At 56.2% G+C, this 19,372-nt stretch overlaps 1 protein-coding gene across 2 annotated transcripts in view; it reads right to left on the reverse strand.

Annotated features, from left to right (window-relative positions):
- Positions 1 to 578: 578 nt before the first annotated feature.
- Positions 579 to 19,372, reverse strand: part of TRAM2 (translocation associated membrane protein 2) — a 69,373-nt gene continuing 50,579 nt past the window's right edge. Inside the window, exons 3-11 of one of the 2 annotated variants that reach the window (XM_061398422.1) lie at positions 17,677 to 17,786; positions 17,119 to 17,235; positions 11,609 to 11,667; positions 10,374 to 10,458; positions 9,745 to 9,815; positions 8,035 to 8,139; positions 7,700 to 7,843; positions 6,813 to 6,976; positions 579 to 5,693 (exon numbers count right to left, since the gene is read on the reverse strand). In XM_061398422.1, coding sequence (XP_061254406.1) covers positions 5,620 to 5,693; positions 6,813 to 6,976; positions 7,700 to 7,843; positions 8,035 to 8,139; positions 9,745 to 9,815; positions 10,374 to 10,458; positions 11,609 to 11,667; positions 17,119 to 17,235; positions 17,677 to 17,786 — 929 coding nt within the window. In that variant the 3' untranslated portion in view covers positions 579 to 5,619. The remainder of the gene's footprint in view (positions 5,694 to 6,812; positions 6,977 to 7,699; positions 7,844 to 8,034; positions 8,140 to 9,744; positions 9,816 to 10,373; positions 10,459 to 11,608; positions 11,668 to 17,118; positions 17,236 to 17,676; positions 17,787 to 19,372) is intronic. The other variant, XM_061398423.1, reaches the window with a different exon arrangement.

The raw sequence follows: 19,372 nt of genomic DNA on the forward strand, positions 1-19,372 counted from the left end.
GAGGGTCTCAGAACACACCCCTGTGGATGACAGGGAGCCATTGGGCACAGTGCGCCTCCTCCTGGAGCTTCCTAACCACCCCCCAACGTCGGCACACTCCTGTCCACATTTACACCTCCTGTTACAGACACAAGTAAAAGGCGTTCTGCTACCCACCACTCAAAATAACTGACTTGTTCTCTGTCCTTAAGTCCAGCTCCCTTACTCACATGACCACAATAAACAACTATCTCAAAAGATATGCAAGAAACTACTAACAGTGAAAAACATTAGAAATGAGGTTGAAATGGCCGCAAACTCATTCTTCATATAAAAGCACACTTGCGCATACAAACTTAAGATTACAGTTGGTGCAAGTTCTTACAAAAAAGAAAGTTGCCAGCAATGTCACTATTTTCAAACAATCTTAATTGTAACCTTTTCAATCTTCAGGGGAAGAAACATACTCTGTAAATGCATTGAAGCAACACTCTAAACAATTCCCTTATAACCATCTGACTTCGAGGTGAAATAAAATAACTGCAACTTTAAAAAGCAAATGTGAGCATCCAGGTAAAAAGCAATTATACCTGAGACAATTAGACTAATAATTCTATGCCTTTTATTCAGTTATTTCAAAAATATTTGATCATTTGTCTCAAAATGTACATTTTAAAAAATTCATACAAAACTGTAATTTGTTTTAAAATCGGACAGAAACAGTGGGAAAAGGATTTGGAAAAAAGTTCACTGAAAGTATAAAGAGCCCCCTCAAAAAAAAACAAAACCCTTTTACATGAAAGCATAAATACGGCAGGTACAAATTTTCCTTGAGTTCCTCGTTGGAAATTTGGTCCATAACATGAACAGGCTGAAGTGGAAGAGTGAAGAGATACTTCGTCCACATCTGCATTATGAGTTGCTCAGGGCACCAGCAGCCTCAGCTCATCCTTCAGATGTTTATTAAACAAGAGAAACTGAAAACAAGGTGTAGAGTCTCGTCACATAAACACTTGACTCTGTACCCAAGGAGATGGTGGCACTTACCACTGGTCAGATGCGATCGGGTGACCAGGGGTGTCCACACACGGCTGATTCCCAGGAAAACCTCCCTCCTCTCCACACAAACTCTTAAATGCTTTCAGCGAAGTGCTGGTGATGCCTCAGGTGTCTCACAGAACTTATTCCCAGATGCTAACCTATTAATGCCCCATCGTGAGGATGGTTTTTTTTTTTTTTTTTTCCTTTTTAAACAGTTTAAAAAATACAGGGACTTCTAAGACGATGCTATAATGTTCCACTAGAATGCCACCAAGGTCACGAGAACGACAAAGAGGGAGCGTGGCTACCGTTTCTTCTGTGGGGATGACGACCACCCTCCCGTGGGTCCCGTCCTGGCCCAGTGGCCGAGCACTGGGAGGGACAGACGGCCTGTGGGAAAGACCACTGGCCGGGAGAGTTATTGCACAACCCGGAAGAGTGAGGAGGTGGCGGGAAGGGGTGGGCGAGGGGGAGCTGATGCTCAACAAGGTAACACTGCACGGAGGGGGCGTCTGCCACAGCCCAGCAGGACCCACGTCAGACGGGCATCTGTGAGTAACACTTGTGACCGGAAGTAAGAGTAAACACCTTCCTGCATAAACTTTGGGTCGAATGGGAAACAGAACAGATGAGAAGAGGCTGCTACGAGGATACCTTTTCTTCTACACGTCGGGGGAGCTGGATGAGCAGGGTTCAGCGCATGAGCCAGAGGCATGGCGGCCTGGTGCCCAGGGAGCCCCAAGCTTCCCTGATGGGCAGCTGCCCGCAGAGGGGCCCTCACAAGCACCTGGACTCGAGGAGGAACTGGAAACCACCAGGTCCTGACAACGGGCGGGGGCGAGGCTAAGACGAATGAGGGGAAACTGTCACAGTCCGTGTCCCTTTTCCACGGAGCCCTGCTGGGGCCGGGGGCTGGCCACACAGTGCAGGTGGAGGCCAGGAGACCCCGGTAAGGAAGGCACTTCTGACAAAAAGATACAGGATCAGCTCAGGGCACAAAGAGGCCTCGCAGAGCCAGTGTCCCCATGCTTTCTGGGGACCTCCATAAAAGAGCGAGCTGGTAAGGGAGGCGGCTGGGGGAACCGTGGTCTTTCACAGCCTTCTGAAAGGAATTACTACTCACGCAAGAACTGAGAGAGAGAGAGAAGTTGGTGAAGGCTCCTCCCTGAGGCAGCCATACCCGGGGAGAGACTCGACTTAGGTCCCAAGTGATCTGTCAACAGCCCAGTTGTGCAGTCGTGCCTAAGCCCTCCTGAGGAGAGGGCTGCGAGCTAAGATGGCAGCGTGGAGACAGAAAGACCACTCGGCGGCCCTGACTCCCAAGCCACTCTCCACGGGGTCAGGCCCTGACCCTCAGGAGAGGGGGTCTGTTCACTGGGACCCGGGGGCCCCTGCAGGTGCGAGTCATGTGCAGACCTCCCTGCTGCCTTGGCCCCCCAGCCTAGGACAGACCGACAGGGAGGCTGAAGCCCAGGAGAGAAACCAAAAGGCTGCAAGGAGCAGCCACTTTGAACTTGAACCTGGGAGGGGGGTGCACACCCTGCCCCTACCTTCTCCTCAGCACTGAGGAAAGTCAAAGGTGACAAGAAAAAAGGTCCCCAAAGCAAACCCAGCCGCGTGCGTCCCGGAACACCCGGCCCAGCTCCAGGGCTTTCCAGTCAACAGCACCCTCTGCAGAGGGGGCCAGGGCAGGGATCTAGTCTGGTTTCTGAAGTGTGGTAGCGACAGAAATGGGAGAGGCCCTCGTTGGGAAAGGATGCAGGTCTGCAGAGACACGTGTCAGGACTAGGACTGACCAGGCCCAGCTCGGCCTGCTCCTGGGTCCCCCAGAACTGCCCTGCCTTCAGAAGGGGCACCTATAACCAAGGAATAATATGCAGTTATCAGAACCCGGAGCGAGACAACTTCCCATCACAGAGCCTCCAGGGAGGGTTAGGATCGCCACCCCAGGGCCTCCTCTCCCAAGCTACCAGATGCCCCCACGTGTGCCAGCCGGCAATGATGGGGTGGGGTGGGGCTGCTGAGGTAGATAAGTGTCTGCTCGGCTCCTGGCAGATGGTGCTAAGCAGCCTCTCAAACTTGGGGGCGTCTGGCCGGGCCATCACAGAGGATGTGAGACTGAAGAACAGAGCCAGAATGGCCAAACCAAGACAAGGCAGCCCAAGTTCTCAAGACCAAGCGGAACTGAGATTTTTCAGCCCCTGGTCACACACAGTGAGCCAACCTGCCACAGGCTTGGCTCTGCTCTGAAGCAAATGTGCCAGGCATGCCTGGGGTGACAGGCACCCACAGTTACCCTCTCAGCCTCCCCTCAAATCACTCCTGAAGCTGGCGGGTAGGACACTAGCCTCCCGTAATGTTCTCAGGGGCTTCACATGGTGGGGAAGATTTCCCCAACTCTCATCAGGGAACCAACCCCATTGTTTAGGATGCAGTGAGAGTCGGCCCGGGCCCAGGCTGGTGGTACCACCGTGAGGCACACGGTACCGCGGAGACCAAGGGCACACCAAACACCTGTGTTCTGTCAGTGATCACCTTGGTACCCGAGAAGGGACGCTGCTCTGGGCAGGGCCCCAGCTGCGGCTCCCTCCTCCCCGGCCCAGGGAGAAGGCACGACGCTGCAGGGCTCCCCAGCATGGGGGGTGGCCTCCGGGGAGCACTGCCAAGGCCAAGGACACCTAGAGAGGACTGGGCCGGGCGTGAGGCCAGTGGGCAGGCTGAGGAGGCTGCAGGCTGACCTGGGCTACATACATGGCATCCCCAGGCAAGCAGGAGCAGAAACTTGGCTACAGCCACGAGCGGGGAGGGGGACTATTTGAATGGCTGAGGGCGTTCTAGACTGGATCCACTCAGTTGGTGCAAGCCACCCTTTCACCAACATTCTCCCTTGCAGCCCAGGTAAGTGTCAGGGAAGGAGAAGATGGGAGAAATTCGCATTTTCACAAGCACTGTCCCTCTCCTAATGGTAATCAAGAGAACCCCTTCCCCTCTCCAGGGCCTCATCCTGAGCAGAGAGGCGAGGGTCTACCAGGCTGTCAGGAAGCAAATCCCAGGCACTGGGAGATTAAAACTTTTCTCTGGGGCAAGTGACCTGGAGAAGGAAGCTGCCTTGATGAAGAGACCCATTTCCCCCATGCTGGGTAATAACTCAAGGTTTACTTTCTATTCTGGTGTCAGGGAGAAGAGCAGCCCCTCAAATGGCACTAACATGCCTGCTCCCACCAGCTCCACACGGCACTCAGGTCTCCTCCTGAGAGCCTCGCTCCCTGCTGGAGTCCTCACAAGGCACTGTGAGGCCTGGAAGCCTTGTCTTTGGGGGGTTGGGGGGGAACACGTGGGGGGAAGGTGCAAAAAGACTCCCGTCAACAAGGCTGGGTCTGCCCTCCTAACCAGCAAAGCGATTCTGAGTCAGCCTGGGTTTATACCGTCTAAAATGCTGTGGGCGTGCTCAGCAAACAGCAGCAGACAACGACAACTCCATAGGACAGTCAGCAAGTGAGGCTCGCAGGTGAGGGGCCTAGGTGACCCTCGCTGGGGCACCAGGGGTCACCGGGGAGCTTAGTGTTCCTGCAGCGAGAGAGATGAAGTCAGGGGCAAGGCCAGCCCCCAACAGGCAGGGCTGCTGGGTTTAGAACCGGCGTGTCCCCCGCTGGGCTGGTTTGTTAACTGCTGTTTGGTTTGGTTGCTGGTGAAAGATGGGAAGCGCAGTGCAGCTGGACGTGCTACCGAAGGCCAGGTCGACGCCGTCATTTCTGCCGCATTACCTCCCTGGAGGTGCCCACCGCGCCGGTTACTTTGCTCTTTCTGTAGAGTGGGATGACTCGTCCTCCTCTAGCAGGTCCCCGACAGAGAGCAGGGGTGGCTGCCGATGCATGACCAGCCACGGGACCCCATTCAGTCACCACCATCCTTCTGGAACGAGCTGTCACGTCCCAAAGCCAAACGCCTTGGCACTTAGGACTAGAAAGGGCCCCCGGGACGGGGGAGGCGGGGTGGTGCTCAAGATGGCACGTGCAGAACTGGAATCATACATCTCGTCAGTTCATCAGCACCTAGGAGATGATGATCCGAGAGAGCCGGTCTCTCCTCCTGCTGCCCATCCGCACAGAGATCACCGAGGGGCCACTGCCGGCTTGGTGGAGGCTCCATGGCACGGGGCGGCCCACTCAAGTCCCAGGGACTGGGTGTTAGATGGCCAGCACTGCAGGCTTAGCCTCCTCCCGTTGTAAAAAATCAGACACGGAGAAATTGCACGATAAGGTACACTAACGAGTAGAAAGAGAAACAAGCCATGAAAGGAGAGAAAGAGGAGGCCGACAGAAAAGGAACCGTGAGAGAGCCTGGGCTTCTAGCAAACCCCACCCAGGACAGAGGTGAGGAGGTGCGGCGGTCTGAGGAAGGGAAAGAGGGAGATTTTTGGTTTTATTGAGAACGGTTCATGGAGGAAGAAGAGGAGACAGCTGAGACGTAAGAAAGAGGAAAAGGCCCTGTGTGAAGACGGGATTGTGCTGTTTGAGGCGGGGCGCCTGGAGCAGGAAGGCGGGTGGGGGCGCTCCCTGCTGGCCCCACGAGAGGATTGCTGTTCTCAGCACTTTGGCCTTAAGGAGACTTCAGTTTCTTAGTCCGTGTGGAGGTTCCATTCTCGGCTTTCACCACCCCATTTTCGTGGTAACCTGGGAATAAAAGGAGACGGACGTGGTGTTTCTGTTGCGTCTGAAGCGGGAGGCGGCGGGTAGGGGTGGGAGCGGAGGGGTGGGGGGAGGCCTGGCAGCCCTGTGGCTCTCCACGGGACAAGCCGAGGGGACCCAGGCTGCAGCCCCCCATGGCGAAGGACACCAGCAGGCCGTTTCCGGGGGGCCCTGATCCCCGCTAAGGTGGCTGGTCTCTGTCCTTCAGCAGGAGGGGCTGGGGTGACACATGGCCACCGAGGCCGGCCCAGACCCTCCTGAAATCACTCCAAGGCCTCTGGGGTCCTCAGCTCCCCTCAGGCCCCTGCTGGGCACTGGCTGGCTTCAGCAAAGCTTCAGGGAAGCTGACCGGCCGGACAGGAGGAGGTGGAGAGGCTGCAGGGACAAGGCCGTACCCTCTTGCCTGATGCTCCCTCTGCCCGAAAAAACTCCGCTTTTTCTTGTCAGCAACACCCAGTCTCCTTGCTCAGAGTCAGAGGCTCATTTGGCTGCAGCCTCGCCCCGTACCCACCCCCGCCCCCAGCGAGGCCTGACTCGTAGCCACACCCAGCCGCACACGTGTCTGAAACACACACAAGCCCTGCCAAGCAGGCCACACCTGGAGAAAGGCCGGTGACTCAGAAGACAGAGCCTGGCGCAGACAGGCCCCCAGGCTGCATGGAGAGCATGGGGCTGGCAGCGCCCCAGGACCTGGCAGGGGCCAGAGGAGAAGGGGGTGTCCCCCATCCGCCAGCCCCTAGTGCTGTCACCTCGGGTCACCCCTGAAGAGAGAGGCAGAGCCAGCATCCTGGGAGACAGCCAGGCCGAGATGCAGAGCAAGGGGGCAGGTGAGGACACGCGGCTGCCCTTGATGGGGTCCCCAAGGCCAGCCTGAAGGCATGCTTCCTGCCAGAGTTCCCCACCCCACTGCCGCCCTGCCCTCTGTGGCCACGAGGGCTCCTGCCTCACCTGCCTGCCCCCGCCCCCGCGACAAGCCATCTGGGCCCAGCCACGTGCCAGTCAGGTCCCGGCAGGAGCCAAAGAGTCCCCTTTGGGGAGGAGGAGCAGCAGGTCTGGTCCAGGGTCCTGGGGGAGCCCACCTGCCCCACGCAGATCCACACTCACCCGACTCCCTCTTGATGAGCCTGGCTGCTAGCCTGGGGGCAGCAGGCACCCTGCGCTTGGCACTCTGCTCGCTCCAATACTCGCGCCAGTGCCGCAGCTGCGAGTGGATGAAGCGCCACATGAGCCAGGCCTGGGCGGCACACACCAGCAGCAGCACGCACAGCCTGCGGGGACAAGGGCCTGGTGGGCTTGGGCGGAGGCACAGCCAGGACCCCACAGCGCCCGGCCCGCCAGCCCTCCGGGAAGAATGTAGCCAGTGCCGGGCTCAGCTCCAGGCACGTGGCGGGGGAGGGGGGTGTGCCGGCTGAGAGGAAGTGATAGATGTGATTCCAGCTCCTGTCACAACGCCCTGTACCTGCCCGGGACCTGCCGCCCAGAACATGGCACATGTAAGCTCCCTATCATTGGGGCGGAGGGGTGGGGTGGTGGTTCAAGTGAACTGAGGTACGATACAGCAGAAATCATTCTAGAAGAGCGACTTCTCATCCGGCGAGCAACCCAGATAAATCTGATCCCCCAACCCCAGATCATGAGGTCCGTGGCCTCCTCGCTGCCCTCCTGGCCGCTTAGGAGAACATGTTGTGAAGAGCCCACAAGGGGTCGTGACGGACAGATGAGAGGCTGTTTGTGAGCCCAGCACCCTCCGTGAGGCGTGGGCCGGCAGGGGACCCTTGTTGGCACTGGGACCTGGCCTGCAGACTGACGGACTAGGGCCAGGCAGGAGAGACGGCTGTGACGGAAGCAGGGGGGTGGCATCTCTTTTCCCCTCCCAGCCGGATGTCTGAGATTCCCCCCTAAACATCAAGGTGCGGGAGACCTGGGGGTCTGCCCCATCCTGACCTCCAGCTGAAGTTGGGCTGAATTCACAAAGCTCTTGGCCAGCTCACCTGCAGAGTAATGTGTTGAAGTTCCCTTTCTCAGGGTCAAAGGCCTGGTTTTCCATGCGAGCGAGGCCGAAGCCGATGGCCAGCACGGCAAGGGTGAGGATGAAGAGGCGGGTGACTCCAAATACGGCCGCCCAGGCATTGAACCTGCCCGCAGGGAGGTGCAGAAGGTGTGTCAGCCTTTGGGGCCCAAACGGGAAGAGGGTTCAAGGGTGGTCGGGGAGGGTGATTGAGAACTGAGGTGTCCAGAATAAGATGCTCCAGGAAAAAAATAACCCCAGGGCTCCACCTAACCCCAGGGCCCTCCCATCCCACGCCCTGGCCTCAGCATCACTCACAGCTTCTCGTTGTTCTCGTCCGCAAAGTGGCAGAGCCGGGCCGTGTGGAAGAGGAACTCGGTCGAGTACTGCAGCAGGAGCAGGACGAGGCCCAGGCGGCTCAGGCTGCGGAGACACAGGCGAGCCTCACAGTCCCCGTGAAACACCCATCGCCCTGGGGCCCTGCCTCAGCCCGCGATTCAGCTCTGCTCCTTCCAGTCTGCCCCCACGCTGAGCCTGGCCTTTCACCTGCTCTGTCTGGGCCCGCTGCCCCACCCGCTCCCCCCGTGGACCTGGCTGACTTCACAGCACCCGTCACTCTGCATTCATCACCTGGCCCGGGGTGGGGCCACAGAAAAGGTGCTCACGGCGAGTAGCTGAGCTGTGCGCGTGCAGAAATACAGCGGGGGCTGGTGGGAGGGAGTCCCACTGCCCGATTTGTCATCCAAGTCTTCATGGCTAAGAGGCGCACGAAGAAGCAAAACTCAACACAACGTAAGAACACGTGCGAGTGAACTGGCCTCTTAAACCACGAGTTCTCTGGATCCTAAGAATGGTCGAGAGCATGACTGAGGGTGGCCCAGGGTCTCCACACAGCCGAGGCTGGCCAGTGGGATCGTGCCCTTGACCATCGCAAGCCTCATTTCCCAGCCCCGCTCCCACCTCAGGGCCCTGCTCCTGGGGTCCCCTCTCCTACACAGCCCGCCCCCGCCCAGGTCTCCACCTGCCTGACTCTGCCACTCGCCCCCGCACCAAGTTCCCTCCTCAGAGAGCTCTTCCCACCACAGAGGGGCCACCTCCTCATCCTGCCCACCACAGGAAACTCTTTCCTGACGGACACTCCTTCCCTTCCTTCGAGCGGTCCTGCCTGTGCACCCTCAGCCCATCCTCGCCTCACTGCTGGGTGACTGTGGGCTGGCTTGCTCAGACCTGCCCTGCACGCAGCACCAAGAGCAGAGCGGGCCCCACACAGCCTGTGCCCTTCAGAGGCCTGTCCAGGCACGGACGCTGCTCCCAGCCTCCAGAGAGGAGAGCGGACCTGGGTCTGGGTCACCCTGTTTGGTCATTCTCACAGCAGGCCTGTAGCGCAGACCCAGGAGACCCCAGGGCCGGCACCCCCGGGGCACCTGAGAAGGTTACACAGCACATTGCTTTCCTGTCCTGCTAAAAAACCCAGCCTGAGAAAACTCCAAACTAGAAGACACATCCTGCCCAGCAGTGATTCTCTTCACTACAGACACACTCGGGGTGACGGCCACGCTTCTGACCTCAGGACAGCCAAGCAGTGCCTACTCTACGCTTCACTGCAGACCCAAGGGAAGTCCAGGGCCACGAGCTCTGGCAGCGCCCCCACCTGGACGCGTGGGGCGGGAGCCCCGCTCAGGCTGCCGGCAGCCTGCAACGCCCCGGGTCGGCAGCGGTATGCCTCAGATCCCTCCCAGCTCTGTCTCGGGTTGAGGCGGTCACTCCTCTGGGTTCCCGTGGCAGGTGGTCCACGTGGTAGCACAGTGTTCATCCCACTTATCTTTGTAGTTTTCTCTCCTACTCGTCGGAGAAAAAGTCCGGTAAACATAAAGCAACCATCCACTGTCCATCTAAGTGTTCCCAGGTGTCAGCATGGTGCTTGGCACACAGAGTGTCTGATCAGTGCCTCCTGATTGAATGACGGTGTGGAGAGGGGCACAAACGTAAACGGGCGGGGAGACCTGGCCCACTCTGGGTCCCACTCACTTTAAGAGGTATGCGCCTGCTATGTGGACCAAGTACAGGCAGATGTACTGGAGCTGCCGCGGGATCTCCTCCTGCAAGAGAGAGACACAGATGGCACATGTGCCGACTCCCTGAGACGCAGGAGCAGGGGAAGAAGGCGCAGGCGGAGCTGCAGAGCAGGCAGGAGGGGTGCAGAGCGATGCTGCTCTAACACAGGCAGACGGGTGCCCCCAGAGACCCGTGCACCAGGCTGTACAAAGTCCAAAGGTAACTCGATGGTCAGAGGGCGGGACTGGGTTGAAAAAGGAGAGACAGGGACTGGGGAACAAGGGCTTTTGGAAATAAGTCAGAGGGAAGTTTAAAAAAAAAAAAAATCTCTGTGGAAAAGGCAAAGACCTCTCCATCAGCTCCCCTGAAGATGAGTCAGGTTTCCCCAGAGTCACACATCCTCTGGGGGAGGAAGAGGCTGATCTGGCAGTGTCCCCCCTGCCAACAATCCTGGAGGATGTCAGGGAGACTCTGACAGGCGCTTGCTCAGCATCTCACCCAACACACACCCATCTCCACCCCCCATGAGAGGGTAGCCAGAGAGAGGAACAGCAGGAAGGTAGGGGGACAGGTGGTATCAGAGAGGGGCAGCGAGTACTCACCTTCCGTACCTTCTGGAAGTAGAGCTCGGGAAGTGCATGCAGCCAGTAGGCCAGCTGGCACAGGTAGAAGAACTTCACCTGGAAGCTGGAGACAAGGGGGCCAGTCACCCAGAGGGATGGAGAGAAGTCCCTACCAGGGCGGGCGGGGGCAGGCTGTGTGAGGAGCTGGGCTGAGGGAGGGGCGGGTGGGGGAGAGCTGGGTTGCTGGGAGGGGCGGGTTGGGGAGAGCTGGGTTGCAGGGAGTGGGGGCGGGCAGCTGGCATGCACTAGATCCCTGGGCCAGGACACTGCTCCACATGTGGAGGGACACAGGAAGCCCATGAAAAGACACAAGAAGGATGAAAAGAGCAGAGGACAGGGGTCTTCAGCCCAGAGGAGGAAAGGCTAAGGAGAGGCCTGATTCCAGAGCCCTGTCAGGGAGGAGGTAGTGGGCAGCGGGTATGTGCCAAGGAAGGCAGGGGTCTCAGCCACAGAGGGTGGATCTAACTCTGCTAAGTCTCTGGGGTTGCCGTTCTAAGGATCTTAGGAGAGTCTGAGAGTCGTCTCGGGGGCATGCGGGCCCAGCTTTGCCCTCCTGGTATCCCATCGGAGCAGGAGAGGAGGGGGTGCTGCTCAGAGAGACACAGGTGTGGATGTGAGCAGGTGCCAGGAGGCGCAGCCCACGGAGCTCCAGGCAGTGGCTCTGCTTCCCGCTCCCTCCCGGCAGTTTAGGAACCCACTACAGACCCAACACTTGCGGCCCCTACCCTTGAAATTCACATTTGAAATCCTAACCCCGCAGTGACAGGGTACCAGGACGTGGGACCTCTGGGAGGTGATGAGGGCACAGGGGTGGACCCTCCTGAGTGGGATTAGGGCCCTGGTGACAGAGGCCCTTCTCCGCTTCTGCACGTGAGGAAGATGCCATCTGTGAAGCAGGAAGCGGCCTCAGCAGACGCTAGGTCTGCCAGCCTCCAGAACTGCAAGGAAGGACTGTCTGGGGTTTATAAGCCTCTGGACCCCTGCCATCTGTGGTGCTCCCTGAGGGCAGCCGGGCGGAGACCCTGTACCTGAGCTCCTGCAGGAAGCACCCGCGAGCACTGGGGGAGGCAGCAGCTCCCAGACTGGCCTCCACGACACTGGCCCCGGAAGGCTTGGGGGCATCTGGTCTTCATGCTCACTGGCCCATGTTCTGGCCAGTCTGGGGCGAGAAGCTGGCACACCCAGCCCTGGGGACAGAACGTGACAATACTCACGGGAGGTACACATGTGGGTAGTCTTCCCAGAGGCTCCTCGGGTTTGTTAAGTATCCTTCCTGTCATGGGCAGAAAGAGACCGCGTTTAGAGACGTGACCCCAAGGCCAGCAGGGACCCGGGGCAGGCCCGGGGGTCAGGGGTCACAGACACACCTAGTCCCCAGATGCCAGAACGAGGAGGTGACGGAAAATGTGAACACGGAGGCCCTCTGGCACTTGGCCGGTCTCTTTATTATAAAAAAGAGTCATGATGCAGGAGGAACAGCCCTGCTCTGGGGTCTGACTTGACTGAAGACCCGAGTCTGACTGCGGGTCTGACCCTGACTGGCCGCATCCTCCGAGCAAGTTTGTCTCCCTCAGCTTCAGCTGGCTTGTCTGTAAAATGAGGATAAAAATACCCTCCCAGAGTTATTGTTAGAAATAAATGTGACAGTTTATGTTTATGTGACAGTGTCGAGTATTATGCCTGGCATGCAGGCACTCAGGAAATGCTTGCAGGGTGAATAAGCAGATCAACTCCAGAATCACCGTCCACTGGAAAAATGAAAAGCCTCCTCTGGTTTTTCACAACGCTGTGAGCAAAAACAACAGCAGGACCCCACAGGCCTCCCCACCGGTGGCCCGTGTGACACTCATCGCACAGTGCAGTCCCTGTCCTGGCGCCAGGACACCACAGGCCTTCTTTTCTGGCCTATTTTTTTTTTTTTTTTCTGGTTCTTTTCTAGCCCTTCTTTGCATCTCCAGCATCTAGCCCAGGGCCTCTTATAGAGTAAGGGGGAGGCAACCTGAAAACCCTCCGATCAGAAGACACCTGGACATGCTGCATGAAATCTAACAAATGTTCTTTCAGATGCAAAGCTGAGCTCACAATAAGAAAGGCAAAACCCCTAGGGCCCAGGAGGGCAGAGCAGGGGGCAGAGGCTGTGGGACCAGGGCATATGTACCCACATGGGGACAGGAAGACCCTCAAAAGGCTACCACTCCAGAGGAAGGGGAGACTAGAAAGGATCTGACAAAGAACAGAGGGAGAAGAGGTCGGTGTCTGCTCACCCTCGGCTCAGTATGGGAACAAAAAAATATGACCTCCTGAACATCTGTAACCTCAGATTCACTTTCACATGGGTTTGGAGCGCACATGGACATCACCTGTGTGTCCAGGAGTCCCCACCTAAGAACTCAGCATTGGCGGTACTGTGGGCCAGTGAGACCACTGGGACATACTCCTGTCCAAGGAAATACAGGGTTCTGACATGCAAGCCTTGCTAAAGATGACTTTATTATCCAGGATCACAAAACATACAAGGAAACAACCCACCAAGAGCGAGGAGGCCAACGGGATGCTCAAAGAGGACAGAGGAGGTGATGGCAGCCTGACCTCCTTTTAGAGACAGGGAAAGGAAGGAGCCCCAGAAACAAGGTGGTTTCTCAGCAGTACAACTGAAATCTGAGCTGCATCCCCAGCCTCCTGGTCCCGGTACCCCAGGCCTGGTTGCCCGGTCCGTCAGAAAGAAACCACGCTACTGGCTTGGATGAGGAGGCCGAGAGTTTCAGATGTTCCCACCAGGACCAAGGAGCAGGCTGTGCTGGGGGGAGGAGGCCCAGTGGCTCACAGGGGACCTCCAGGTGGCTACAGGAGCCTCAGCCTTATTTCCACAGGAGGGCCAGTCTACCCTCACTTGAGTCACTAAACACCTGAGGACATTTCAGGTATGGCCCATGGCCCCAAACCCACGACCGGGGCCTCATTAACACAGCTTCCCAACTGACTGGGTGCCCTCAGGCCCAGGCCCAGGGCAGCCATGGTCTCCCCCAAGCCCTTCCGGCCTCATTCCATCTTCCTCCTCACAGTCCAACAGCGGTGGGAGGCTCCGGGGCGAGCTGGGTGAAGAGAGGGCTCTTCTGCGTTGAGGCCACCCCTCGCTGCCACCCACACGCCACCTGCATCAGACACCAACCCTGGGCACAGAGGTTCACAGCCTTCCACCCTTGCTTCCAAGAAACCAGAGCAGGCAGGACGTTCCTTCCTAGAAGAAGCACCAATGCACTTAAGGAGGAAAATGGTACTTCGAGGACTCAGGTGGGAGAATTGCTGCCAAAAAAAAAAACCACTGGCCAAGAAAAGCAGCACCAACAGAAATCTAAAGCCCAGAGAATCCTGGGATATTAAACACGGACCTTCCCGGCTTGGCCCTTCATTTAGGAGACAAAGAAGTCAGAACTGTGAAGCCAACCGACGGCAGAGAAAACGCCCCAGAACAATGCTGCCTGCCTGCGCAGGGCAGGAGGGAGGCGCACGGGGCAGCCGGAGGAAGAATGACTCACTGCTCTGAGAACAGTCTTTTCTAGACCTCGGGCCAGGCAGCCGCCCAGGGGGGCCCAGGCCGGGACCCTCGGAGCTCCACATGGAGTGTGGGCTCGCCGCCCCCAGATCTCCCTGCCGCCGGGTATGCCATCTGGGGGCCTTTGGGGTCCTCTGTTCCTTCCTGGTTCTACAAATCAACTAGGCAGCAAGGAGGCCCGCTGAGCCGCCACACTCCCTCCCCTCCCCCACAGCCAGAAAGCACCAGCAGAAGAGGAGCACCCAGTCCTGATATGGCCAGCTGCTCCCTGGACCCACTGGTCCTTCAGGAACACCGCTGCGGAGGTTCCGCTCCAGGCAGTCTGTCTGTCAGGAGGCAGCAGCCCTGACCTGCACACTTGCACCGAAGTTGCTCCAGGGCAAGGCTCCCGCTGAGCGCCCAGCTGCAGCCCTACACTAGGAAGGGAGGCGTCCCTGGGAAGCCAGGCAGGGGACCAGGCGCCCACCCAGCCTGATTTCCGCAGTAGAGTTCTGTTTCTTTGCCCTGAACGATGAACAGTAGTTGGGCTAGATTAAAGGTAGGAGGTTGACATTCTTATTAATGTTCAGTTGGCCCATCCACAACCCCATCACCCTGCCTACATCAATGCAGAGAGAAATCTGAATCCAATGCCAAGATAAAACTGGTTATTTTGTGGGGGAGGGATTTAGGGTCAGTTTTTACTCTCTTTTTATAAACTTTTATGTATGGCTCATGTTTGAAAAAAAAAAGATCTGTGAATTCATAAAAACAAGTGATTGATTACTTTAAAAACTGCTGAAAGCTGGAACAAGAAGATACATTTGCAGTTTATTCCCTGTCACAACAATATTGAGAGAGCACTCTCTACATGCTGTACATGCTGCGAACACACCGAGAACTGAACTCGGGGGCCAGCTGTGAGCACAATTCTGGGAGCAGTCCTAGGCAGAAGCAGGCAGCAGAGAACACCCGTTAACAAGCAAACACCAGAGTAGAGGGCAGAGTGCAGCAGATACAAGAGGAGGCACGTTCTCTGCGGAGGTGACATTTAGGTGGAGAGTTGGAAGGCATGGGATGTCAGGGGATGGAGCGCTGCCTGCAAAGCCCAGGAGGCAGGAAGGCCAGGAGAGTTAGAGGAACGGTGGGGGCTGGGGCGAGTGAGAAAAGATGGATAAGGCTGGCCCAGAGCTCAGGAAAAAGCACAATTTCTCTACAAGTGGGACAGCGGCTTTGAAAGCAGGGGGTGCATGACGTGGTTTACACTCTATGAAGATCTGTCTGGCTGGGCAGACAATGGATAGGGGTGGGTGGATGGATACAGGAGTGGAAACAGCCTCCTTCTACAAGTGATCCAGCAAGGATGATGGTGGCCTAGATTACAGATCAGGGCTGCCCAGCTGTAGCACTCGTGATGCCCGGGCCAGACTGGGCTTTGCTGTGGAAACTCCTGTGCACTGCAGGACACTCAGCTCATCGCTGGCCTCGACCCCCTAGAGGCCGGAAGCATGCTGTCAAGTGCCCCCTGGAGAGACCCACCAGCCTGGGGGACAGAGATGCAGGCAGAAAGCAGGGGACAGGCCCTCCACGTTCTGGTGGAGGCAGGGGACCTGCTGATGACCTGGCTGGAGAGTGAAAGAGAAGAATTGAGAAAAAGTTCATCATAACAGAAACATACGATTTTAAAACCTAGCTATTTTTACTCCTTTTACATAAGGACCCTCTCTTCTTCAGTCACTTTCACTTGGAATGGCGTGGAGGGAGCACGTGAGGACTAAGAGCCACGTGGTGGATAAGGACCGGGGTCACTCGAACTTTCCAGGGTCTCTATCTCCAGCTGGAGATGCTGAGTGGAGGCCTGGCTGTCACCACAGTAAAAGCCTGTTTGGAGTGAACGCAGGAAAGCGCGACCGCTCCAGATTAACGAGCCTCACTTCCAAGCCCTCGACCGGCCCGGGAGAAGCAGGGACTTGGCGTGGAGCCTTGCACACTCTGGAGGGGGTGGGAAATCCCCTGGGTGAGTAGCTGGGTCACAGCTCGGGTGGGTGGTGGGGTGAGACTGAAAGGGCAACAGTGATTCAGAGACGAGGCAAGAGCAGTGAGGTATCTGAGGGACCCCAGGGTTGCTGTGCCTCAAGGGAGCTCCAGGTCTCCAGAGGCCGCAGGACCCAAACACCCAGCAGCAGGGAGAGATCTGAGCCCAGCAGTGTGTACACTTCCTGGGGCCGCATCTGCGCTACACAACAGCAGGGGGGCACTACTCGCACAGACCATACGGAAAGTCCGCCCCAGGGCCTGCTCCGCAGCACAGAGGCCTGGGGCCCTGGGTTTCAAATCCCTAGTGTTCTGTGGTAACAGAAATACAGGCAACATGCTGAAAGACATGCTGAGTCCTGCTTTGAGAACATGGGCCCAGGGTTCAGACCAGAGACAGAGGGGTCCTGAGGATGGGAGAGTGGGCCACTGTCGCTAAAGAAGAGGAAGCGGGGTGAGGGGTCAGGGGAGGCAGGGAAAGAACCTCCTAAAAGATCACAAGGTTGCAGAATCTTCCAAGCCCCCGGCCTGGATTTCTCACAGGACGATTCTAGCTCCTGAGGAAGAGATCTGGTTACAGACAGGAGGTGCTCCAGGCTGTGGTTGGGGAATTAAAAACTTCCTAGCATGACCGGCAACCTCAAAGGACTGTCCACATTCTGCTGTACAAAGGAATTTGGCTGTATCAAAGGTTGCTTAAGAGTCGTATTGTGCAAAGAGGGGAGGCACAAAGAGGGGAGGAGCAGCTGTCTGCTCCTCCAGGCATTCGTTGGGGGCGGTGCTGACTCTCAGGGGCCTGATGTGCACACAGCAGAGCTGGCCATGCCCTGGGAGGCCAACGTGGTGAATCAGAAGCAAAGCCTCAAGTCCTGTCCACTGCGGAGCCATGTGACTGCAGGACCACTGCGAAACCTGAGCTTGGATTTCTTCAATCCATGACCCAGGTGCCAAGGTGAACATAAACCTCAGCTCAAGGGACAACACAGTGCGGGGGCCCTGGGAGCGGACATGGAGCTACGGAGCTGTACGCTGTCATCACCGTGACATCTTTTGGACCAGATGATGCTCCCTGGCTTCACACAGCTCCTAAACCACTGACCCCTCTTCTACCACGATGCCACGGCTGCCCGGGCCCCGGTCATCACGAGGACCACTCACCGTCACCACCACGTAGAAGCACCAGATCACCGAGCTGAGATGAAAGACAACCAGCTGCCCAGATTCGTTGAACTTGCTGTGCTTGACTTTGGAGAGATGAAGCCGTTTGCTGATTTTCTAAAGAATAGAGAGGGACCTGCGCGTTAATATATAAGTGTATGGATAACGGGCAGGTTTCAAACACCTTTGCTCTCCCCACAAAGGGGCTGAAGCTATGTCGTGTGAGTGTCAAATGTGCACACAGCGTTGAGTTGAAGGCAAGCACTCTGAAAGAGCGGCGAGGTGGATGTTTTTAGCCAAGATGTGAAGGCGACATCCCCGACCCGTGCCGTGTGAGCCCGATGACGCCGTGTCGACACACTTCAGGCAGCTCCCTCCCGTGAATAAACACCACTACTAGGAGGCTGGGGGTTGGGGGGGGGACACAGTGTGGTATGGAAGGTCAGCCCCCAGGGAGCCGGAGCCTGCGAAAGGGGAGGACCGAGGCCTCCGAGCTGCGGCCGCTCCACCCGCGCGTCCCCTCAGCCTCCCACCTCCGAGCCCAGACCCGGCACTCACGTCTAGTATGTACTCCTGCACCACGGCGTGCAGGATGATGGCGATGAAGATGTAGAACAGGACAGTGACCAGGTCTTTCGGGCCGTAGTGGTAGTGCACCGTCTCGCCGTCTGCGGAGGCAAGGAGAGCCACGTCAGCACCCCCGGCGGAGGAAGTGCTCTGCAACCCGCAACTGAAGGGAGACTGGAGCGGAATGTGCCATCAAGGGCTTCCCTTTGGCTGTGACCTCAGCCTGAGAAGAATGAGTTTATTCCAGAGAACCCACCCACCGTCTGGACTTGGGTCCCGGGAGCACCAGTGGGGAGGGGTAAGGAGAAACCAGCCCATGGCATGCCCTGATTTGGGCAGGAGGGCTTGGTGGCTGCAGCTAGAGGTTGGAGACAACCAGCTTCCACCACTCCCTGGCTGTGTAACTACAGAAAAGTGACCAACCTCTCTGAGCCATAATCGCCTCCTCTGTAAAAACAGGACCGCAGATTATAGACTTCATTGAGGAAGCACGGGGTGGGGTTCAGAGTGTGGACTCAGAAACCTGAGCTTGTATCAAAACTGTCATTTATCTACTCCCTCTTTTTGCTTTATGGCCACACTGTGCAGCTTGCAGGATCTCAGTTCCTGACCCCAGGCGATGGCAGCGAAAGCCGGGAGTCCTAACCTCTAGGCCACCAGGAAACCCACTCCTCCTCAAAAAAAAAAAAAAAAAAAAATCTGAAGTATAGGTGACTTATAACATTGTTTTGGTTTTAGGTACACAGCAAAGTGATTCAGTTATATATAATTTTTTTCAGATTATGTTCTAGTATTGGTTATCACAGACACTGAATAGCTTCCCTGTGCTATATGTAATTCCTTGTTGCTTGTCTATTTTATATATAGTATTGCGCATCTGTTAATCCTGTCAATCCTAACTTCTCCCTCCCCCTATCTTCCCCTTTGGTAACTATAAGCTTGATTTCCATGTCTGTCTGTTTCTGTTTTGTAAATAGATTTATTCATATTATTCTTTTAGATTCCACATATGGGTGACATCATAAAATACTGGTCATTGTCTGACTTACTTTCACTTAGTATGATCATCTCTATATCCATTCATGTTACTACAAACTGCATTATTTCATTCTTTTTACAGCTAATATTCCACTGTATATATATAAAACATCTTTATCCAGAAAAAAAAAAAAAGAGGCAAACTATAGTTTGAAAAGATACAAGCACCTCAATGTTCACAGCAGCATTATTTTACAAAAGCCAAGACACGGAGGCAAACCTCAGCGTCCGTCGACAGACGAATGAACAAAGAAAATGTCATTTCTTCCCTATGTAGCTCTGGGGCACCTCTATGTGTGACCTTTCTGGGCCTCAGATTCGTCATGTATAAAATGAGGATAATGGAATTCTTGTACTATAGGGTTGTTGTGAGAATTAGGTGACTTCAAAAAGGCAAAGTGCTTACTTAGAATAATATCTGGTGTATAGGAAGTACTGTACCTGTATCTGCTATTATTTTTGTTGTTGTTTTGGTTGCATGCAAGATGCTTACCAGTGCCTATAAGCATACACTAAAGTTATTAAAAAATAGTATTTAGTAGCGATAAACGAGATGCAATTTCAGATATCTTAAGTCTTGCAAAGCTCTGCTAGTGCAACCACTCCCTCCACGGACAGAGGCGGCTCCTGCCTTCTGTCCAGCTGGCAG

Source organism: Bos javanicus, chromosome 23 (assembly GCF_032452875.1).
Source record: "Bos javanicus breed banteng chromosome 23, ARS-OSU_banteng_1.0, whole genome shotgun sequence".
NCBI classification, from domain to species: Eukaryota; Metazoa; Chordata; class Mammalia; order Artiodactyla; family Bovidae; genus Bos; species Bos javanicus.